Source organism: Podarcis raffonei, chromosome 2, assembly GCF_027172205.1.
Source record: "Podarcis raffonei isolate rPodRaf1 chromosome 2, rPodRaf1.pri, whole genome shotgun sequence".
Taxonomy (NCBI): Eukaryota; Metazoa; Chordata; class Lepidosauria; order Squamata; family Lacertidae; genus Podarcis; species Podarcis raffonei.
Genome location: NC_070603.1, coordinates 4,843,248 through 4,863,284, shown reverse-complemented (window position 1 = coordinate 4,863,284; position 20,037 = coordinate 4,843,248). Strand labels below are relative to the sequence as shown.

At 48.7% G+C, this 20,037-nt stretch overlaps 1 protein-coding gene across 2 annotated transcripts; it reads right to left on the bottom strand.

The window, feature by feature from the left end:
* Positions 1-281: 281 nt before the first annotated feature.
* DTX3 (deltex E3 ubiquitin ligase 3) lies at positions 282-18,653 on the bottom strand. 2 transcript variants are annotated; one of them, XM_053370831.1, is made up of 5 exons: positions 18,383-18,653; positions 12,899-12,973; positions 6,771-7,504; positions 3,312-3,529; positions 282-2,780 (listed from the first exon to the last, which is right to left on the bottom strand). In XM_053370831.1, exons 2-5 carry the CDS (start codon positions 12,909-12,911, stop codon positions 2,705-2,707), a joined length of 1,041 nt encoding a protein of 346 aa, XP_053226806.1. In that variant the 5' UTR covers positions 12,912-12,973; positions 18,383-18,653; the 3' UTR covers positions 282-2,704. The 2 variants fall into 2 exon arrangements, with proteins under 2 accessions (XP_053226806.1, XP_053226814.1); XM_053370839.1 differs by lacking the exons at positions 12,899-12,973; positions 18,383-18,653 and adding an exon at positions 12,466-12,702.
* Positions 18,654-20,037: the final 1,384 nt, after the last annotated feature.

The window sequence follows — 20,037 nt, the reverse complement described above, 5'->3', positions numbered from 1 at the left end:
ATAATTGATACCTGGAACTGCCCTTCCCCATCTCCCCTCCCTGTTTCTGTTATGTCTATCAGACTGTACATTACATTGTTTGAAAATGTAAGTCACCATGGTGAAGGGCAGTAACTAAATAATAAGGAAGTGTAGGTAGGCAGGGTAAGAAGCACTGTGGGTCCTTGCAGACTTATTAGCGAGGCTGAAGGGGGAAAATGCCACCCCCTTATCAAAATAATAATAAACACAAGCACAACCGCAACACATAATTTCAGAAAAGATCAAGAGAACAAGTGTCGTATTTTCAGGTAACTCTTTAAAACAGCAAAGAAAGCCCCACCGTCCAAACTGCGCATCTGAGGGGAGCTCTCACCCGTAGGAGACAGTCTTGGAATTTGTCTCTGCCAGAGGCGACAGGCTCACCTTTAGCCAAGAGATGTCCCCCACCCTCCCGCAAACACTCAACAACAGGTAGGCGCCAAAGTCCAGAGCATACAGGCCGGCCAACGAGGGTAAGCAGGCCTGGCCAAGTCCCAAACGACACGATTTGTCCCAATGAGGACTTGGTTGGATTAATTACACAACAGCTGATATGCCAGCACAGAAGGTATATATGTATATATATACACACAAGGCATGGTCCACGAACGTTGCCACCCATCCTCTCCACAGGGCCGGTGGGCATGTCGCCTGTGCCCAGAGTCGAGGAGCCGCTGCTTTCTACGTCGACATGAAAGGACAGTCCCAATGTTTCCAGAAAGTTCCACCAAGTTGGGGTTGATGCCGATCCTGGAGATAGCAGCACAAGGAAGATGGGTGGGTGGGGTGCCAAGATGCCAGAGCCGCTCACTGACTAGCGAGGGGTTTGAAAGGAACAAGAGGCTGTGTACGAAAGGTCCCAGCACATAGGCCTCTTTCTCCAGCTTTGATCAGTTACCCAAAACAAATCCATGCTAATTCTGCTTCCCACTCACTCCAAGCCAAACCCCAGGGACTATACATTCTGTGCCCAAATGATACAAATTCTACAAGTGCATTTTGTTTAATTTTATTCTAATTGGCAGTCCCAAAAGTGTTAAAAATTCTGCGAGCGAGCTAGAGGGCACAGAGGGAGTGGAATGAAGGTGCAGAGAGGATTTTGGCCTTATTTTGGCATCCTCATGGGAAGAACAGAACCCTACCCCTTGCCCATAGCAGGAACATGAGATCCAGTGTGATCTAGTGGATATAACAATGTCCTCACAGGTGGGAGATCTGGATTTAAAATCCAACATCTGCCATGGACACTCTGGGTAAGCCACTGATTTTTCTCAAAAAGATATACACACTGTGCTCCTTTCCTTGCTTTCTCTGGCTATACTGCTCTCAGCTCACTCTAATTTTCATAGGTGTGCCTTCCTCACACCAGGAGTTTTCCTCCTAAACCTACTAAAGGCCAACATAATAGAAAGAGGGCTGCAGAGGTCTAATTTTAACATCAACAGGGACACACAGATGGTATGCAGAGCAGAACCTATGCATGTAGCCAGGATTTATGTTGGGGGGGGGAGGGCAGAACTGAGCTACCTGTGGCGCAATTGGTCAGCTAGTTAAGTATTTTTATTTATTTACTTGATGGGGGGCAGTTGCCCCTCCACCCCACCTATGGCAGAACCCTACTGTGATCTGTGGCTAAGCTCCCTGAAGTTCTTCTTCCAGCCTGGCTGTTATTACCAGAATCAACCCTGGCTGAAGTAAAAAATGCCTGAAGCATGAGGCAGGAAAGGCTTGGCTCTTCTCATCAGCATGCTCTCTTTGATGTAAGTAAACAAACAAACAAACAAACAAACCCCCTCTTGAAATGTGAATGGTCCAAACACAGGAGCAAACCTAAAACATTATGGGCCCTTCGTCACATCTATTTTGGTCCAAGGAATGAAATTACTATGATGCAAGATGCAGTGGTAGAATTCTGGACTGTGTTACTACAGGTTGCAGGTGCCAGTGGGGATCTTATTTGTGAATGCTCTCCCATGTAAGACAACCAACAAACCTGCTTGTATTGATGTTAGGCAAGCACCGTCATTACACTGTTTTAAACACCTTTTAAAAGCAGCAAGCCTATCCCAACATATAATTTAGTTGTATTTGTTTTTAAATTTATGCTAATTTTATCTGTATATCACTGATAATTATTTCACACTGTTTGTGTACACCACTTAGGAGAGTTTTGATTAAGCAGTATAAATTCTTCTAAACAAATAAATGCAGCAGTCTAGCACATCAGGGGGAAAGATTTTGCTGTAGCTCTCTTCCTGACATGCTTGTTTATTACATGCCTGGATATGGAGTTTGTTATTATTAATGTTATTTAAACCCACACAACATATTGTCATCAAATAAAAACAAAACCCCTCCCTGCAAGCATTTTGAAGTGGTACAGTCCAGGACTCTACCAACTCACTCATTCTGTGTAATGTGCAGATTGACTTGAACTTTCTAATCCAGCCAATTCAAATGCCTGTCTCTAACACAGCCTTCTTCCCCTTGCCTCTGTTCCCAACTCCTTCCAGCAAGAAATTCAATTCAAAATGTCATCTCAGAATGCCCAGCACTTTGCATCCTGGGTCAAGATCACACTGTGAGACGGTTTGCTCCGAGAGATGAGGACGCTTTCTCCACAATTGCTGGACCAGGCAGAAACAACACACCATTCCTGGAGACACAGTGGCCGGGAGCAAGATCAGTCATTGGTGATGCCCTTGGCCCGCAGTTCCTCTTGCACCCGAGCAAGGTATGTAGGATCAGGGTAGCCAAACCTGGTGGGAAATGGAGATCAAATGTCATAAACTTATTTCAAGGCTCTGGCAATTTAGCTGAGTTTTACCACTTAGGTCAGTGATTTTCCAGATTTTCCACTTCTGCCTGAGCATGGGGAACTGTGGGTTGGGGGTGGGGGTGGGGAGGACTCACTGCCCAGAGAAAACTAGCATATCAGGGGCAAAAACTCAGCCTCCTGGGCAACCTCCCATCCTTCTTTCCCTGGGTTCAGGAAAACCAACTACGCATCTGGAACTTGAGTAAAAGGGTCCCAGAGTGGTCATGTGACAGAAGATGAATGTTAATGAAGCCAGAGAAAGCTCTTGGTTATTGCTGTCAGCTTCCTGAGGACTCTGTAATGTCTCTTAAACCCCACGGTTCTGGTTCTTGGAGTAGCTTGCTGAGAACACTAACCCTTTTCCAAGCAGCCTCTAAAGTACTCACCTACCCTTGGTGACCCAACCTTCAATGCCCCCATACTTATCCCCCCTCCCTCTCCCCCACCCCACAACTCCATGACAGGCCCTTACAGCTGCGGTCCACCGGTGCAGTTGGTTTTGTGATGGATGTCGTTCCAGGTGATGACGTTGGCTCGGCCTGTGGTCATGGAGGTGCCGATGGTGAAAGTGAGGCGTTGGTCAAAGGCCTTGCGGAACAGCGCCAGCACCTTGTTGCCTTCGGGGCAGTCAGGCAGGTAGGCCACACGAGTGGTGCCTGGGTAGCGGACGCCAGGGTTGGGGTGCTCCACCTGCAAAAGGTGAGCCAGGCATGGCAAGGAGAATCCATTGTTAACCTAAGAAGGTTGGTGAACTGGAAGGGCTGGGAAGCCAGGGACAAGTGCCTGCTCTAACCCTGAGCCTGCTGACCATGGTTTAGATCACCCTGCTTCCACTGAGGCCTCTTGGTCCTCTGCAGAAATCTAAGATTTTTGGGATTCCTGAAGGCAGCAGGAGGAGGGAAAATGACACGCCTCAGCTACCATTTTAAATCTTCTACCAGATTTTTTGGGGAGCAAGAGGGCAGACCAAAGCAGGATTTCATTCTCTGCTACAATGCAGCACTCAATGAAAGCATTGGGATGCGCATGGGACCAGGTGCATGTAATTAAGATCAGGGCAGCTGAACAGTCACACAGAATGAGAGCGAGGAGGATGTGTCAGACTGCACCTCCAGCTTTGGTCTCCAACTCCTCCCCTTAGCCGTGCAGCCCACTGAGAGGAGACTCTTTACCAGTCACCATCTCTCAGGCCCACTCCTACCTCACAGGGCTGTTGTGCGGATATAAGTCCCTTTGAGGAAGGGTGGAATATAAATGCAATGAACAACAATTAATTGGGTGGCAGTAAAAAAACACTATTTGGCACATTTTCCAAAGTTCAATGAATACACATTTGCATTCTACATACCATCAAGAGAGTTCATTGGGATCAACAGAAATAATTCAGGGGAAGAAACTATACCTTGAACATATACCATTAAAAATGACTTTATATTGGTGCCAGCAGGGCAGGGAGCCACTTAGCAGAGCCAGCAGGAAGGCCCACAAATGCGGCAGTCACATTTGGGAACACGTGAATAAACACACACTACCATCGAAAAGAGGCTCCACTCTGTGGATGGTGTGACCATTAAGTCCATAGTCCAAAATCACCTGACCAACTCTGGGACTTTATTATATTATCCTCCACTGACTGCAACAGGCATTTTTATTCCAGTAGCAAACACAACAGCTGCTAATAACAGAGCTTCCATTTGCATACTGGGAACCTGAAGAGAAGACACTGTGAAAGCTCAATAAAATATAAAATTTTAAGGTTTATAGACATGTCCTCAGGCACACTCATGAAATTCCACACACCAGATTCTACCAAATACAAAGTAGGAAATGCCATGAAAAACCATTTTGGAAAAGGAAGTATCTGTGGGATTGAGTGTGGGTATGTATGAATATTTTTAAGGATTGTATGAAATGTATGTTTGTATATTTGTAATATGTATGTATTAATGTTGAATTATTTTAACAATAAAATATTTGTGTGGTTAAATTTTTTTTAAGAAAAAAGAAAAAAAGAAAAACCATTTTGCTTTATCCAAAAGCTTTGGAAACTTTTTAGATATTGTACTCTTTATCCCAAAATGGTGTTTTTCTGGACTGAAAGTTACTTTGGCTGGCTGGATCGCCACATGCACTGACTTTGGCCATCCATCCGCTGGGAAGCACGGTCACTTCTCTGTTCACTCTACTTCTCTGCTTTCTTTTTCTTTTCTGTTTTCGTTTCTCAGTCACTTCTCTTTTTTCTTCACTTCCCTCTGCAGCCCCCTAATCTTGTGCAATGGCCCTCCATTTACAATATTTTCACCTGGGGCCCCCTTGGAATATTCTGGGGCCCCCAGAGGGCCATATGGCTCCTGGTTGAGAAACACTGCTGTACCCTATGTTCTCAGGTCCCCAGCTCCTCTCCAGGAAGGAGAAGACACCATTCACCTTCAATCTACATGCAACCCACTCAAACGTTTTTCTTCACAACTGAGCCCCACCTCCCAGGACAATAACCGTGGCCAAACTATGGCTCTTCAAACGTCATTTGATTCCCACCAAGCCAGGCAGCATGGCCAACAGTCAGACATGATGGTGAGCCACAGGTTCCCTACCCCTGGCGATACAGAAACTGAACAATCCATCCCCTTCCAATGTCCAGCTTCAAGGCTTCTCTCAAATCCTCATGTTGTCTCTACACCCTGAATTTTCCTATCACTCCAGCTCCCACAGAACTAAGAGTCACCAGGAAGAGGGAATCCTGTCACTATAGCCCTTTTTGCATGTTAGTAGCACCTACAATTGTCCCGAATGTGAAGAGGAACGCAAGGCTGTGCTTGCTGGCGGTTCCCACTCTGGCCCCACTTGAACTATACAATTAAAGCAGAATCATGTCACTTTAAACAGTTATGGGTTCCCCTAAAGTATCCTGGGAACTGTAGTTTGTTAGGCGACCCCTATCCCCCTCACTGAGCTACAATTTCCAGAGTGGCTTAACAAACACTTGAAGAGGGAACTCTGTGGAGATTTTAGCTCCCTGAGGGGAATACTGGTCTCAGCACCCTTAACAAACGACAGCTCCCAGAAGTCTTTGCAGGAAGCCATGACTGTTGAAAGTGGCATGATACTGCTTTAAATGTAGATTGCGGATGACACCCCTGTCACAATCCACGCATTGGTTAGGGAAATCAGAAGCAGAAAGCCTGCTCTGTGTGCCCTTGTGGGATTTAGGGGTCTGAGCAATCAGGGGCTTAAATGTGCCTACGCGAATGCAGCAGGCTCCCCTTTAGACACAACATGAGGAGAGCAGGGAGGCTGGGCTGGCAGCCAACACAATACCGGACGAGAGAGCCAGTGAGTTTGGCCTTGCTCTCCCACTCAGACAATGATAATAGGTGACTAATCCTATGCAAGTTTACACAGAATTTAGCAGGTCTCATTCCCATGTGACTGTGCACAGGGTTGCAGTCAATAAATATTAAGTGTGTGGGATGGGGGGCAGCACAGACAGAAGCAGAGCCAATTGCCATCAAGTTCTATAGAGCAAAGGCTGCAAACAGTATTGCTGGGGGGGGGGGCAAACTGCCTTCCTCCAAGTAACAAGGGGGCAACCAGGAACAGGTTTAGAGTCCCATCCCAATGGTGCTTCTCAGAAACCCCTTTTAGCATGACCCACAAAAGCAAATAGTTGACTCACTTATGAGGATATATATATATATACACACACACACACACACACACACACACACACACACAGTGTATGTGGGGGTACCGCTGTGGGGGGAACAAAACATGCCCCTTGCCCTGACACTAGGTGCCCTCTCCTCCACCGCATGTGCCACAATGTGTCTCAGTGCAGTGAATGCGCTCCTTGACAACACTTCTCTGACCCTCACAACAACAGCCATCTTGCGATCCCCTTATAAATCTCTTATGAATCAACCCTACTTACTCCTTGTATGCCAGGTGGGAAGACATACTGGATGATGATGGTGCCATATTTCTCATAGCCAGGGAGGAGCAGGCTTGAGTCCTTGGAGACCAGCATGCGCCCGTTCTCCGGCTGGTTGCCCACCAGTTGCCCATAGAAACGCCCACACATAGGGCAGGCCTTCTTGACTTGCAAGGCCCGAGTGATGCAGTCCTCGCAGAAGGAGTGCTTGCACTTCTCCAGAGTCTTAATGTTCTGGATCTCCCCCAAACAGATGGGGCACTGGCTGTCCTGTTCCTCCTCCCCTCCCCGCGAGCAGCTGGCCACACCTCCGCTGCCGCTGACCACTCTGGACCCGGAGGTCTGCTGCCCTCTGGATATCAACGCAGCCCCTCGGCGGTGAAGCTCCACGGCGCCATGCTCTCGGCTCTTCTCCATTAAGGCCATGCAGCCCATCAGCTCGCTCTGGCGCTGGGCCTTCTTCAGCTCCTTCTCTGTCTCCTTGAGCAGCGCCTTGAGGGCCTTGCGGGCCAGGTAGAGGCCGTTGCTTGGCCCGTGGGCCGGCAGGGTGATCTGCAGCACGTAGATCTCGGAGGTCTCGCCATCGATCAAGATGCCGACCTTGTTCTCCTCCTTCAGCTTCACCAGCTTGGCTGGGCTTTCCTTGGTCAAGAAGTCCCAGACGTGTTTATTTACCGTGAGCCTATTCTTGGTGGTGCCTCCGCAAGCGGCCATCCTGGATAAAACAAACGATACTGGAGAGAGAGAGAGAAAGGAAGAAGAGAGTCATCAGAGCTGCAGAAAGTGGCTCCAGGCAGGATTAAAGACAACCAGACACTCACATTCAGCCCTTCTCATCATCGGAACAAAGCTGGTCAGGACTTGAAGGCTGTTATTGGTCTGCTCTGATAAAAGTTTTTTTGGTTTTGCTGAGCATGACATATACTAGAAACCCATTAGCAGACCCCCAGATATTCAAAATCCCTTCGTCTTTGTTCTGATTCAACACATCCGTACTACCTAATCCCATCTTAATACAACCCTGTGTCAAGCACTCCCAGAATGTTTGAATAATCAGAAATCTAACTAGGTTGGGGGAACCCAGGATTTCAACAGCTCGTTTTACTATTATGAAGCGGGTGGGGAGAGGAAAGGGATGAATGTGTGCATCATGTGCAGTTCTGCCCTGACAGAAGACTTAGCCCCGTGGGGGGGGGCAACCTACAGACGTTCTTGTTGGGCTTCAGTTTGCATTATTCCTAGCCAGCATGGCCAGTGGTCAGGGATGATGGGGTTTGGGAGTCCAGTAATGTCTGAGGCCTGCAGGCTCCCCATCCCTGATTTAAGTGGTTACAGCTATAGTGAACTGCCTGGATTTTGTTTGTTTCAAGACCAGCCTACAGCTGCACAGTGTTGCTGTCCTTCCTATCACCCCACCCTGATTTCTCTGAGTCCATGAAGATGCAGGGTAAGAGACATAACAAGCACAGGGAGCTGCCTTTCTCAAGGTCACACTCTTTGCCATCTGGCCTTGCACCGCCTGGCTGACAAACAGCTCTACAGGGTCTTAAGCAGAGGCCTGTCTGCTCCCAGGTTATATTTTAAGTGGAAATGCCAGGAGGGATTGAATAGGAAGCCTTCCCCATGCAAAGCTGTGGGTCTTCCCTGGATACTGAGTCATGCACAGAGCACTTCCACTTTGTGGCAAGTGACCAGCCGTTCCCACACTGCAACTTCCTTCTAGTCAATTAGTGTGCAAAGCAGTCAAATGTTTAAAACAGCAGCTGCAAAATAAGGCATGGCTTTCCTCCTGACTTTAGGGCAAAGGGTAGAATTCAATGTAGTGCTGAGTGGGGTATGCATGCACGGAATGAGAGCCACTTGTGCAACAGGACTCTGCCCCCTCTCTCCTTCCCAAGTGCACCGCCGAAACCTGTTCTAGGGGTTCCCCCAACCCTCCAGAGCACATTTTGGTGGTGCAGAGGTAGGGGAGGGGGGAGAATACCCCACTGTGCAAGTGGACATTGTCCCATGCATTCAACTATTAAACTATAAAGACTGCAGGGTTTTGAAATAAAGGACATCCATTATGATCTTGTTCTGAAATGGCCAACAAGCCTTTTAAAATAAATCTGCACTATCTACTCCCAAGCTCCTTTAAGGGACATTTGGCAAGCTTAAGCAGAGCATTACTGGGTAATTAGAACCCACCAGCAATCCATGAGGAATAAAAGATTAGTAAAAAAGATTTCAAAGCCTTTTGAGAGACAGCCTAACAGGACAGAGGAGGTGGAATATACCTAGCTCTTAATAGCCAAAGTATATTACAACCCCAAGCATATTTATTCAAAAGACATCCTCAAAAAGTTCAGCTTGTTCTCTTATAAACTGTTTTTGAAACATCTGGAAATGGGGTTATAGTTGTTGTTTGTAAATTACCACTGAAAGAACACCTGCAAAAAGTTTGCTTTTCAAGTGTATAAAATACTGCTTTTTAAATGTTTGACATTATGGAGTTGTTCCCTATCTTTCTATAATGTCAGCATAATTTGTTGCTTTTAATTGTTGTTTTGATGTCTTTCACTGATTTCTCCAGCACAATTCTCACAGGGCACCCTGGGGTAGCCAGGCATCTTAGACATAACTGCCCTTAGTATGTGATAAGACAGAGGCAGCTTTATTGTTTCATCCAGATCGACCGGTTACTCGAGAGACTGTCTTATCTCTTACATACCCAGTAAGTCACTGAGTTCCACAGGGGAGTTTTTCCTTCAAGACCCACATCAGATATCAGAAGCCTGCTCCAATGGAACTCAGAAGAGTTACTACTCGTGTGGCTGCCTCTGTTCTGTGGGAAAGTATTCCTGTCAAGACATAACAGGTGCCCACTAGCTGTACTTTCTGGGAAAAATTGAAACTATTTTTGTTTCAACAAGCTAAACAAAAAGGCCTCTGCCTAAATCTTCATTCTGTGATGTTTTGAAACCTACACTCTGTTCTTTTTGTGCTGTGGTGCCCTGAGAAATGCATGTGGAAGGTGATCCACAAATTAATAAATAACAGCCGCAAGTATGAAAGAGAATAATAGACAAAGCTTAACTAAAATTAGGCAGCCATCAAATATCTACTATGCATGCTGGAGGAAAGAGGTAAGTGGCCAGAGGACACTGAATTTGTCATTTCCCAGAATATGAGAAGCAAAATAAAACTGCTGCCCCTGAAGCTGTTCCTGTTATGATGTGTGGAAAGCATGCTATCCTGCTTGCAGGCCTCCCATAGGTATTTGGTTGGCTACTGTGAGAGCCGAATGCTAGACCACATCAATCTGATCTAGACAGGCTCATCTTATGTAGTCCCTTGGCCCAGGACTTCTGCTCCAAGCACAGAAGCCATGCATGGTGGAGCCTGCCCCTGAATTACCTAACACAGTCAAAGCCGAATAGCAGAGAAGTGGCTTCCCCGGTGCCCTTGCTAAATCTGCCTCCACTGCCATTTGCCCTAGGCATCCCCTACTCTTCCTGGGCCTGATGGGGTTACAATGGAATTTTGGTGCCTGGGAGGCTAACAATCTCCAGAATCGGACACAAGTTCACTGGGTGTGTCTTTGGCAGTGGCAAGTGGTGCCCTCAAGGCAGGGCCATTGGGCAAAAGACCAGGGCTCCACTCAGGAGAACAGGTAGGAAGGCCACCCCCCCAATGCAGAGGGTTTGCTTACTGAATTCCCTTTAAAATGTAAGTAATACACCTTACCATCCCCTCTCCTCCAGATCATTAAACCCAGACTGGGGGCTACAAGCCCGGAGTCTGAAATGATTTAACTGTACCACTGAGAATTCCCTTCCCTTTCAGAGTGAGTCCAATCCTAGCCTTGTTAAGGCTGTGTTCAATTAGGACATGGGTAGGCAAACTAAAACCCAGGGGCCGGATCTGGCCCAATCGCTTTCTCAATCCGGCCCACGGACGGTTTGGGAATCCGCGTGTTTTTACATGAGTAGAATGTGTCCTTTTATTTGAAATGCATCTCTGGGCTATTTGTGGGGCCTGCCTGGTGTTTTTACATGAGTAGAATGTGTGCTTTTATTTAAAATGCACCTCTGGGTTATTTATGGGGCATAGGGATTCGTTTATTTCCCCCCCCAAAAAATATAGTCCGCCCCCCCAAGGTCTGAGGGACAGTGGACCGGCCCCCTGCTGAAAACGTTTACTGACCCCTGAATTAGGATTACCCTCGTCCATTTCCCCACCTTTTTTTTTTAAGTGAATAAATGCTCAATTACAGATAGCTGTTTTCAGGAAGAATGGGATAAAGGACCCTGTGATTTTATTGTATGCCACCCCGAGGTTGATGGCATTCCCCCCCTGCTTTTCTGAAGAGCGGCATAGAAATTCTCAGAATAACATACAGTTAAGAATGCCATGTAAAATACATGGAGAGTAATAATCAGCTGGCAAGGCAGTCATTAAAGCAAGGATTTAACAAAACTCTGGTGAAATTGCAACAGAATTGTGACAAGTGTGAAACATTATGACCAGCGTCTATGATTTGCAGCGGTCTTCTTTCTACACAGTGGCCCCTATCCAGCTGGTGGTCACTGCATCTGGGCTTTACATTTAAAATGAATCAATACATTAATTTTAGTTATACGTTCTGCTCCACTGCCCCATTTTCTTCTGCACTTTGGAGTTTTTGGTTTTCATTTTAATGCCTCCAAGCAAACATTTTTAAAAATCGCCATCACCACCCCACACTCTCAAAACTGGGCATTAAAAACAGTTCATAGGCAGACTGAAACCCCAGAACCAACAGCAGAACTCAACTTTTGTTCACAGACAAATACACTCACAATAAATTAACCTGTTCAAGCAGACTTTGCCAGCCTTGTGCCCTGCAGATGTTATGGACTACAACTTCCACCAGCCCCCAGCCAGCCCATCTAGCAGCAGTTGGTAGAAGTTACAGTCCAAAACATCTGCAGGGCACAAGGCTGGCAAAGGCTGTGTTAGAATAATCAGCCACCTTCATCCAACTAGACTCAAGATACACCTCTTTGGCATGACCAGGAGGTTAGAGATGGGCCACTGGTCGTGGCCCTCCAGATGTTACTGGTCTCCATTTCCCATCAACCCTGACCATTGACCATACTGGATGGGGCTGGTGGGAGTCCAATGGCATCTGGAGGGCTACAGGTTGCCAGCTCTTGTAGCAATGTCTGAGATATGAAGAAGAGCACATTGCCCTCTAAAAGCGGGGGGGGGGGATGTGCCACATGGGAGATGTGCACAGTTACCTTCCCAAAGTTTAGAGGGAAAATAGCAAGTCTGCCTGTTGCCTTCTCTCTCTCTCTCTCTCTCTCTCTCTCTCTCTCTCTCTCACACACACACACACACACACACACACACAAATGTTCTCAGAACCACGCAGCAGTGGTATCGTGTTAAATTCTGATGTTCAGGCAATCTTCATACCCATGTACTATACACTCCAAGACTATACAGCCAAAAATCAAATTTTGACCAATGCAATCATTATTACTCCAAAACCAAGCCAGTTTCCCCCAACCCCCAACCCCTGCCTTGCTTAACGTTCAGCCCAGTGAAGTATTCTAGTGGCCTCAAAAACTTGCTCACTATTTCGTGAAAGTTCCATTAGTCCTAACTAAGGGTTTCTGGAATGCCACTCCTGCCAGTTTACCCCTTGGACACACATGCAACTTACCTGCTCCTTTCCTTTGTTAATTCGGGGGGGGGGGGCTTCTCTCTGGGTGGAAAAGAACACTTCCTAATCTGGCATGCAGAGGATTAGGCTCATAGCACCCCAAAGAGAGGACACCATCACCTTTGCCCTGACGCTAAGGGGCAATTGATTTGGTCTCTTCTCCGGAGTCACCCAGAAAGAAGAGGGGTGCCTTTGCGTCGAGGCCTCAGGCAGAAGGATGAACCCCTACGGGCGACGATGGCAGAGTCAAGGGGTCTTTGGAGCTAATGGGAAGATGTGGAATTCACGTCCGTGGGACACAAAAGAACCCCAAGAGCACAGGAGGGAGAGGGAGAGGGAGAGGGAGAGGGAGAGGGAGAGGGAGAGAGAGAGAGAGAGAGAGAGAGAGAGAGAGAGGTTTCCTTTCCCCGCGCCGGAGATCGCAGCACCGTACCTGGCGAGCCCATGGGAGAGGCTGAGCGCGAGGACCAGCCGGATGTGGGAGTTCAGCTGAGCTGCGAATCAGAAACTGCAAAGGGAAAGAAGGGGGCGGGTTAGGTCGCGGCTGCGCCGAGAGGGAAATTGCGCGATATTTTTAGCTGCCGCGGACGAGCTTCTCTTCTTGCGCCCGAGCGCAGCGCGCCTGGGCAAGCGCTTCCTCGATCCTGAGACAAGGCCTTCACCTTCAATAGCCCCAAAACCTTTTCGTTTTGCCTGTTTGCTGCCAAGAAGCAAATCCTCCTGAGTTCAATGTGTCTCACTACCTGGTGAGTTTTAAGATTGCCGTTTTGCCTCACATTACCCGGGCATTTCCACTTTCCTTTTGGGCGCAATCCTAGGTACACTTACCTGGAAGTAAACCACGCAGAACTCAGCCATGCACAGGATTGCGCTGGAAAGGATTAGGGCAGATCAGCATCTGCTTCTGCACTTGAGGCGCAATCCTGTCTTTGTCTACCAGAGAGTTTAAAGGGGTAACACCCTCAACTAAGAGGGTTATAGGATTGCAGCCTTACAGTGCTTATGAAGTTCAATGAGAGTTAGTTGCTTTTGTGTTTAGATTGCAGCTTTAGTGATTTGTAAAATTCGGCCTAATAAAGGATTGTTTCACTGAGCTTTTTGGGATGCAGAAGTTCTTCACTCCTGAATTTGTCTTCAGAGCAGGAGTCCAAATTTAGAATTTATGCAATAGTTTCATTCTTATTTCACTACAACATATATATTCTGACTTCTGTGTGATATTAAATGAGCTAGTGACACCATTTTAAACTGCAAATGCAAAAATAGCATTACAATAAGGAATTAAGGTGCCAGTGTGTGTGTGGAGAACTTGCCCTTACCATCATGTACTGGCCACAGCTCTTCCTTACACACCCAAAGAACAAAGCTTAAGATGGGCTAGTGGTTAGATTAGACCTATCTGTAGCCCAGAAGCTGGTTTTGAATGCTCATTCTAAGGCATCCTTGCCTGTTCTGCTACCAGAGACCATTAAAATAATCACTTAAGAGCCTTCTCCCAATTACACCAGTACTGCCCCATTCTGCTGCATTATTATTGCCTCATCTGCACTATACATTTAAATCAGTATCGCTCCACTTTAAACAGTCATGGCTTCCAGGGCCGTCTTAAGCATATCTGGCGCCGTGGTGCAAAGCTCCCTCCGGTGCCGGTAGCCCCCCCCCCTGTTTCCAAGAGGTTTTTTAGGAAGGACAGTGCTGCTGGTGGGGCTGGAGGAGGCGGGCAGCGGCTGGAGGGCGGCTCCTCCCGGCTCAGCTGGCCACAGCAGGCAGAGGCTCCGGGCACAGTGCTGCTTCTGTGTGGCATGGCGGAGGGGGGCGAGCTGATGCTAGGAGATGCCGCGTCCAGCCTCTGCCTCTTCCCTGGCACCCTCCAGAACTTGGCGCCCTGGTGCCCCGCGCCACTAGCCTCTATGGGTAAGACGCCCCTAATGGCTTCCCCCAAAGTATCCTTGCGTTCGTTAAGGGTACTGAGAGTTGTTAGGAGATCCCCATTCCCACCACAGAGCTGAAAACCGATCCCCAAGGATGATGGCAGGGTCATATCACTGTACAGAGTTGCTGGGAGCTATGTAGAATACCCTGGCGTGGCGTGCTCTGGTCCATGGGGTCATGAAGAGTCGGACACGACTAAATGACTAAACAACAACAACATGTAGAATACCCAGCGCAGACCTGGAAGAGGAAGAGGTCTACTGACATCCTGACTGGAGCTCTTCCTAGTGCAACTCTTGGATGACCTCAGACATGGCTGGAAAATGCTTTTGGTGGCGTCGTGTGTGGGGGTGCTGCAAGTCATCAAAAGTGTCTTTGCCTGGAAGAGAGCCTTACTTCACCATTTCCAAAGCCAATCTTGCAGGAACATTAGTTGGTTCGTGAGAAAAAGCCCCCATTCCACCTATTTTGCGAAAGCTTGAACAAATCTGCAACAACTGCCTATGTAGCAAGCTCAACTCACCTAGATATCCTTCCAGTTCTGGGGGTAGACCAGGTACAAATCTCACTTGCAGGGGGGTGTTTTCATGGATGTAATGTTGTAACTTGCTCTTGGGTCCCTTTGTAGGCATGAAGAGCAGGCTATAAATATCTGAAGTAATTAGTAAGTTTTATTGGAGAGGGCTATAGCTCAGTGGTAGAGCACATGCCTTGCCTGAAAAAGGCTCTGGGTTCCACCCCTCGTGTTGGGGAGACTCTCCTGAAATCCTGCCTGTCAGTGTCAACAATACTGAGCCAGACTAGTGGCTGCAGCCAGTGGTCTGACTTGGTATAAGGCAGCTTCCTATGTTCCTAAATGCTAAGATCCCAGGCGCTGCAAAGCTTCCTTGTCCAGGAAGTCTTTATGGAGCTTTTGCCTGGACCAAATTGGGGAGGGGGAAACAAGAAGGAGAGAGGGCAAGAGATGGTGAGCCAACTCTCTTCCTGCTGCATAGGTCACTAGGGATCACCACACCACCCTTTCCAAATACACTAGAGCTGAGCAAACAAAACAAAAACCCACCGAGATCACACAAAAATCAAGTAGGCCTATGCAGTCACTTGTGGTTTGGATCTTGAAGGAGCAAACCCAGCTCATAATGAGATCAACTCTACAACTAAACAGCTGAGAACTCTACTACGACTACAACAACCAACCAACCACACAGTTTTCCATCACCACAGGCCAGGCACCATACAGGAAACACTACTAACTCAATCCTAACAGCTTCACTGAGTCGTTATTGGATCTTTAGTAGGGGAAAAACACCCCCACAGGATTTGGGAATATTGGATATGCCTTGAAAGATCACAGGGGAACAGTTGGGGTGGGGTGATCTTCCAGGTCTATTTTCTGGTACCATCAGTATGGAGGCCAAGGCATTTACCCTTTATGAACAACAACATCACAGGTACCCTTTAATCCAGCAAATATGGGACAGCCAGTGAGGGCAGTCCAGTAGCAAAGGACCCAATCTTAGAATCATAGAGTTGGAAAGGACCCAAGGGTCATCTAGTCCAACCCCCTGCAATGCAGGAATCTCAGATAAAGCATCTAGGACATATGGCCATCCAACCTCTGCTTAAAAGCCTTCAAAGAAGGAGAGTCCACAACCTGCAGCTCTTACCTTCAGAAAGTTCTTCCTGATGTTTAGTCAGAATCTCCTATCTTGTAACTTGAAGCCATTGGTTCAAGTCCTACCATCCAGAGCAGGAGAAAACAAGCTTGCTCCATTTTCTTTGTGATAGCTGTTGAGATATTTGAGGATGGCTATCATATCTCCTCTCAGTCTGCTTTTCCCCCAGGCTAAACATACCCAGCTCCTTAAACCTTTTCTCATAAGGCTTGGTTTCCAGATCCTTGATCATCTTGGTTGCCCTCCTCGACACATGTCAACATCCTTCTTAACTTTCCAGAACTGGAAACAGTATTCCAGGTGTGGTCTGACCAAGGCAGAATAGAGTGGTACTATTACTTCCCTTCATCTGGACACTATGTTGATGCCGCCTAAAATAGCATTAGCTTTTCTTTGCTGCTGCATCACACTGTTGACTCATGTTAAGCTTGTGGTCCACCAAGACCCCTAGAACCTTTTCACATGTACTACTAGTAAGCCAGGTGTCCCCCATTCTATATTTGTGCCTAAGTGCAGAACCTGACATTTGTCCCTACTGAAATTCATTTTGTTAGCTTGTGCCCAGTTCTCCAATCTGTTAAAGTCATTTTGAATTCTGATTCTGTCTTCTGTGTTAGCTACCCCTCCCAGTTTGGTGTCATGAGCAGATTTGATGAGCATCCCCTCAATTCCTTCATCCAAGTCTTGTATAAAGGCGTTGAACAACAACAGGCCCAGAACACAACCTTGCGGCACCCCACTTGTCACTTTTCCCCAGGGTGACAAGGAACCATTAATTAATACTCTTTGGGTTCAGTCAGTCCATCAGCTACAAATCCACTTAACAGTTACCTTGTTCAGCCCACATTTTACCAGATTCTTTACAAGAATATTACAGGGGGGATTCAATTTATATTTCTGCTACTTGAGAATGGGGAATTTTAGCATGCATGGCTTTCCTCACCTCTGTGTCCTGATGAGAAATCATGCTTGTTAAAAGGGTTTTTTGTTTTGTTTTGTTTTTTGCATAGCCATTAAGTGTACAGGAGCCCTGCCCCCTATTGCATCTGGACACTTCTACCTACGTGACCTTGGGCACAGCAGGGCCTTTACATTTCAACAGGCCTCACCTGTACAATGAGGATAAAAGGCCCCAGCCCACTGCCATTGCAATGGAGGAAAAAGGAAAACAAACATGGAGTGGAGGGGGGAATAGAAGAAAAGAAAGCTACTGCAATTGGGTGGGGTTGGGGAGTGACAGAGAAAATCACCTTTCAGGGTGGCTCCCTGCCCCTGGGTATGTGGGGGTGAGAGAGATTTCTATATCAATCCATTTCCCCCCCCCCCCCCCAATCTGGGTGCAGCTTCCAGTCTTAGCAGGCTGCCTCCTCCATTCACCAGGGGTTGTTTATCAAAGAGGAGGCCCAGCAGCCTTCACTCCCTTGAAGAAACCGGGATAAAAACGGAACAAAGGGGAAGGGCGGGGGGAGTTGGGGTGAAAGACAATGCCTGGGAAAATAAGGCTTTATTTCTCCATTCCTCTTAACCACGTCCCCGGCCCGGAGCGCGCATCAATACAGCTTCACCCCCATCCCCGCCCCAGCTCCAAAGAGCCCCCCACCCCACTGCACCCCGCCCTGTTTTTCAGAGCCCTTCCCCGCCACCCTCAGGGCGAAAGACCTGAAACACGGCGCGCAACAGGGAATGACCAAATGTGTCCATATCCGCACCTTCGCCTGATGAGAAAAAAGGTGGGCAGTTAAGTTTCATCCTCACTTGACCCACTTCTGCCTCGGACCAAGACCGCCTCGAGAAAGCTCTTTCCCTGCCCGCCTCCGCGATTCGGAGACGCCTGACAGGTAGACGAGCAGGCAGCGCGACGGGCTCGTCGTTACATAAAGCCCCGCAAACAAAAAGCCCCTCCGTGCCCCCCCCAAAGATGAGGGCACCCATTTGGTAACGTGCCCCCCCCGCCGACGCCTGTGTGTGTACACAACGCAACCGCACGCGCGCGCACCCTCCCTCCCCTCCAAACAACCCTTCGAGGCAACACCCCGCGGCCAAGCCAGCTGGCAGCGCACAATGAAGATGCTGCCGCAGCTGCTGCTGGCCTCGACGGCTGCCCGAATCTGCAGACGAGGGAGGCCCGGCCAATGCACCACATTCTCGCCCTTAGTTTAATTTAACCGAGAAAAAGCAGCAGCAACTGCAGCGCCAGCCCCGCACCCGCCGCGCAATGCCCGCCACCCGCCGCGCTCCCCGCGCAAAAAGCGCCGCGCGCGCCCGCCCGCCCGCTCCTCTCCCCCGGAGGCGGCGGCGGCGGCACCCACCATAGCGGAGCATCCGAGGCTGGCGAGGAAACTCCGTCCATCGGAAGCTTGGCCCGGGCTGCGCTGGCGAAGGCGGAGGAGCGAGCGAGCGGAGGACGAGGCGGCCTTTGGCGCGCCCGAGGTGGCGGCGCGGGGAAGCGCGCCCAGGTGCCGCGGGTTGCTGCTGCCGCCGCCGCCGCCGCCGCTCAGCGCCCCGCTCCCCGCCAAGCAGCCATCGCCGGGCGCGTCACGTGGCGCCCGCTTGGTGCCGGAATGGTGGTCATAGCCATAGCAACACCGCGACGTGGCTGCGGAGAGAGCGCGAGGCCCGGGAGAGGGTGGGCGGCGGGAAGGAGGGGGAAGCGGCGGCGGCAGCAGCAGCAGCTTCGGGTTCCTCACGACATCCTCCTCTCAGCGGCCGCCCCACACCTCAGAAGTGGCGACGCAGCCCGATCCTATCGCTGCGCCCACTTACTCAGAAACACACACACACACACCCGTTACTGGCACCCGCGCCCAGTAAATTGGCAGCCCTTCTCTCTGCAACGCCTCTCCCCGCCCGCCTGGCTCTGCTTTTATCCTGAAGAGTGATGGGGGAGCTTTTACAATAACAATCGTTACAGGTGCAACCCCGTGCGCCCTCACTCGAGAATAAACCCCAGGGAACTCGGCAGAAATAAACCCGTGTAGAGGAATGGCACACTGCTCTGTATTGCAAGTGCCATGGAGCTCAAGGCAATCTTGTGATGACGCCACTCCTGTGGAAGCTTGCTCAGAAGTAAACCTGGAGGTGTCCTGTGCAGCTTCTGTCTTCTTCTCCATAATCTTCACACTCCCTTCCTAAGCATAGGTTGGCCTTACCCTTCTATAGTAGTAGATCAGCATGGCAGACATAGGCCTATCTAGCTGCTTGCCTAAGGCCAGCTGGCAAGTCTGCAACTGGGACAAGATTTGAATCCAGGAACTTCTTGGCTCACATCCTCGGCTACTACACCAGCTCTCAGGGTAGCTATACTAATTTTCTGAATGGCTATAAAGATTGGCAGCAATGAATAGTAAGGAGGCCATAGTAATGGGTATTTGGGCACTCTGTTTTAATTTATTTAGGCTCACTGCATTCCACCCAGGCACTCTTCATGTTCCATGGAGGTGGGCACTTGGAAAAGCAAGAGACAGCATTTACATCTAATAGCAGGAGAGCACGCTCCAGAAGCACGGGCCAGCCTCTCAGCCTATTGCATTCAAAGATGTTAAAACAGTATATGGGTTTATTTGAGGGTTGCTTCTAGTCTGCACTAAATTCTGCACTGCCGTTGCAAAGGATGGTAGTCTTTCTGGATGCATGAACACAGGATTTATTATGTATGGAGCCTCAGAGTGAGCGAGGCAGCATGGCACTCGGAAAAGGCAGGGCAGCCAACAACCAACAGGTTCCAAAACTATTTTCAGTGAGAAAGTTCAAGCCAGGACAATTACGGTAAGCAGCACATAATAAAGGCAAGTGCACCCCAAGTAATATGGGCATCATCTTCCCCCTAATTAATCCTGGCTGCCAGCAGTAATCATGATTTTTGTGTCCAGAACCATCGCCATGGCCAGTACAGGCATGCAAAGCGACCAATATTAGGGCTTGTGTAAGATCCGCCCCCCCCCCAGCATTTTCTCTGTGCTACTGG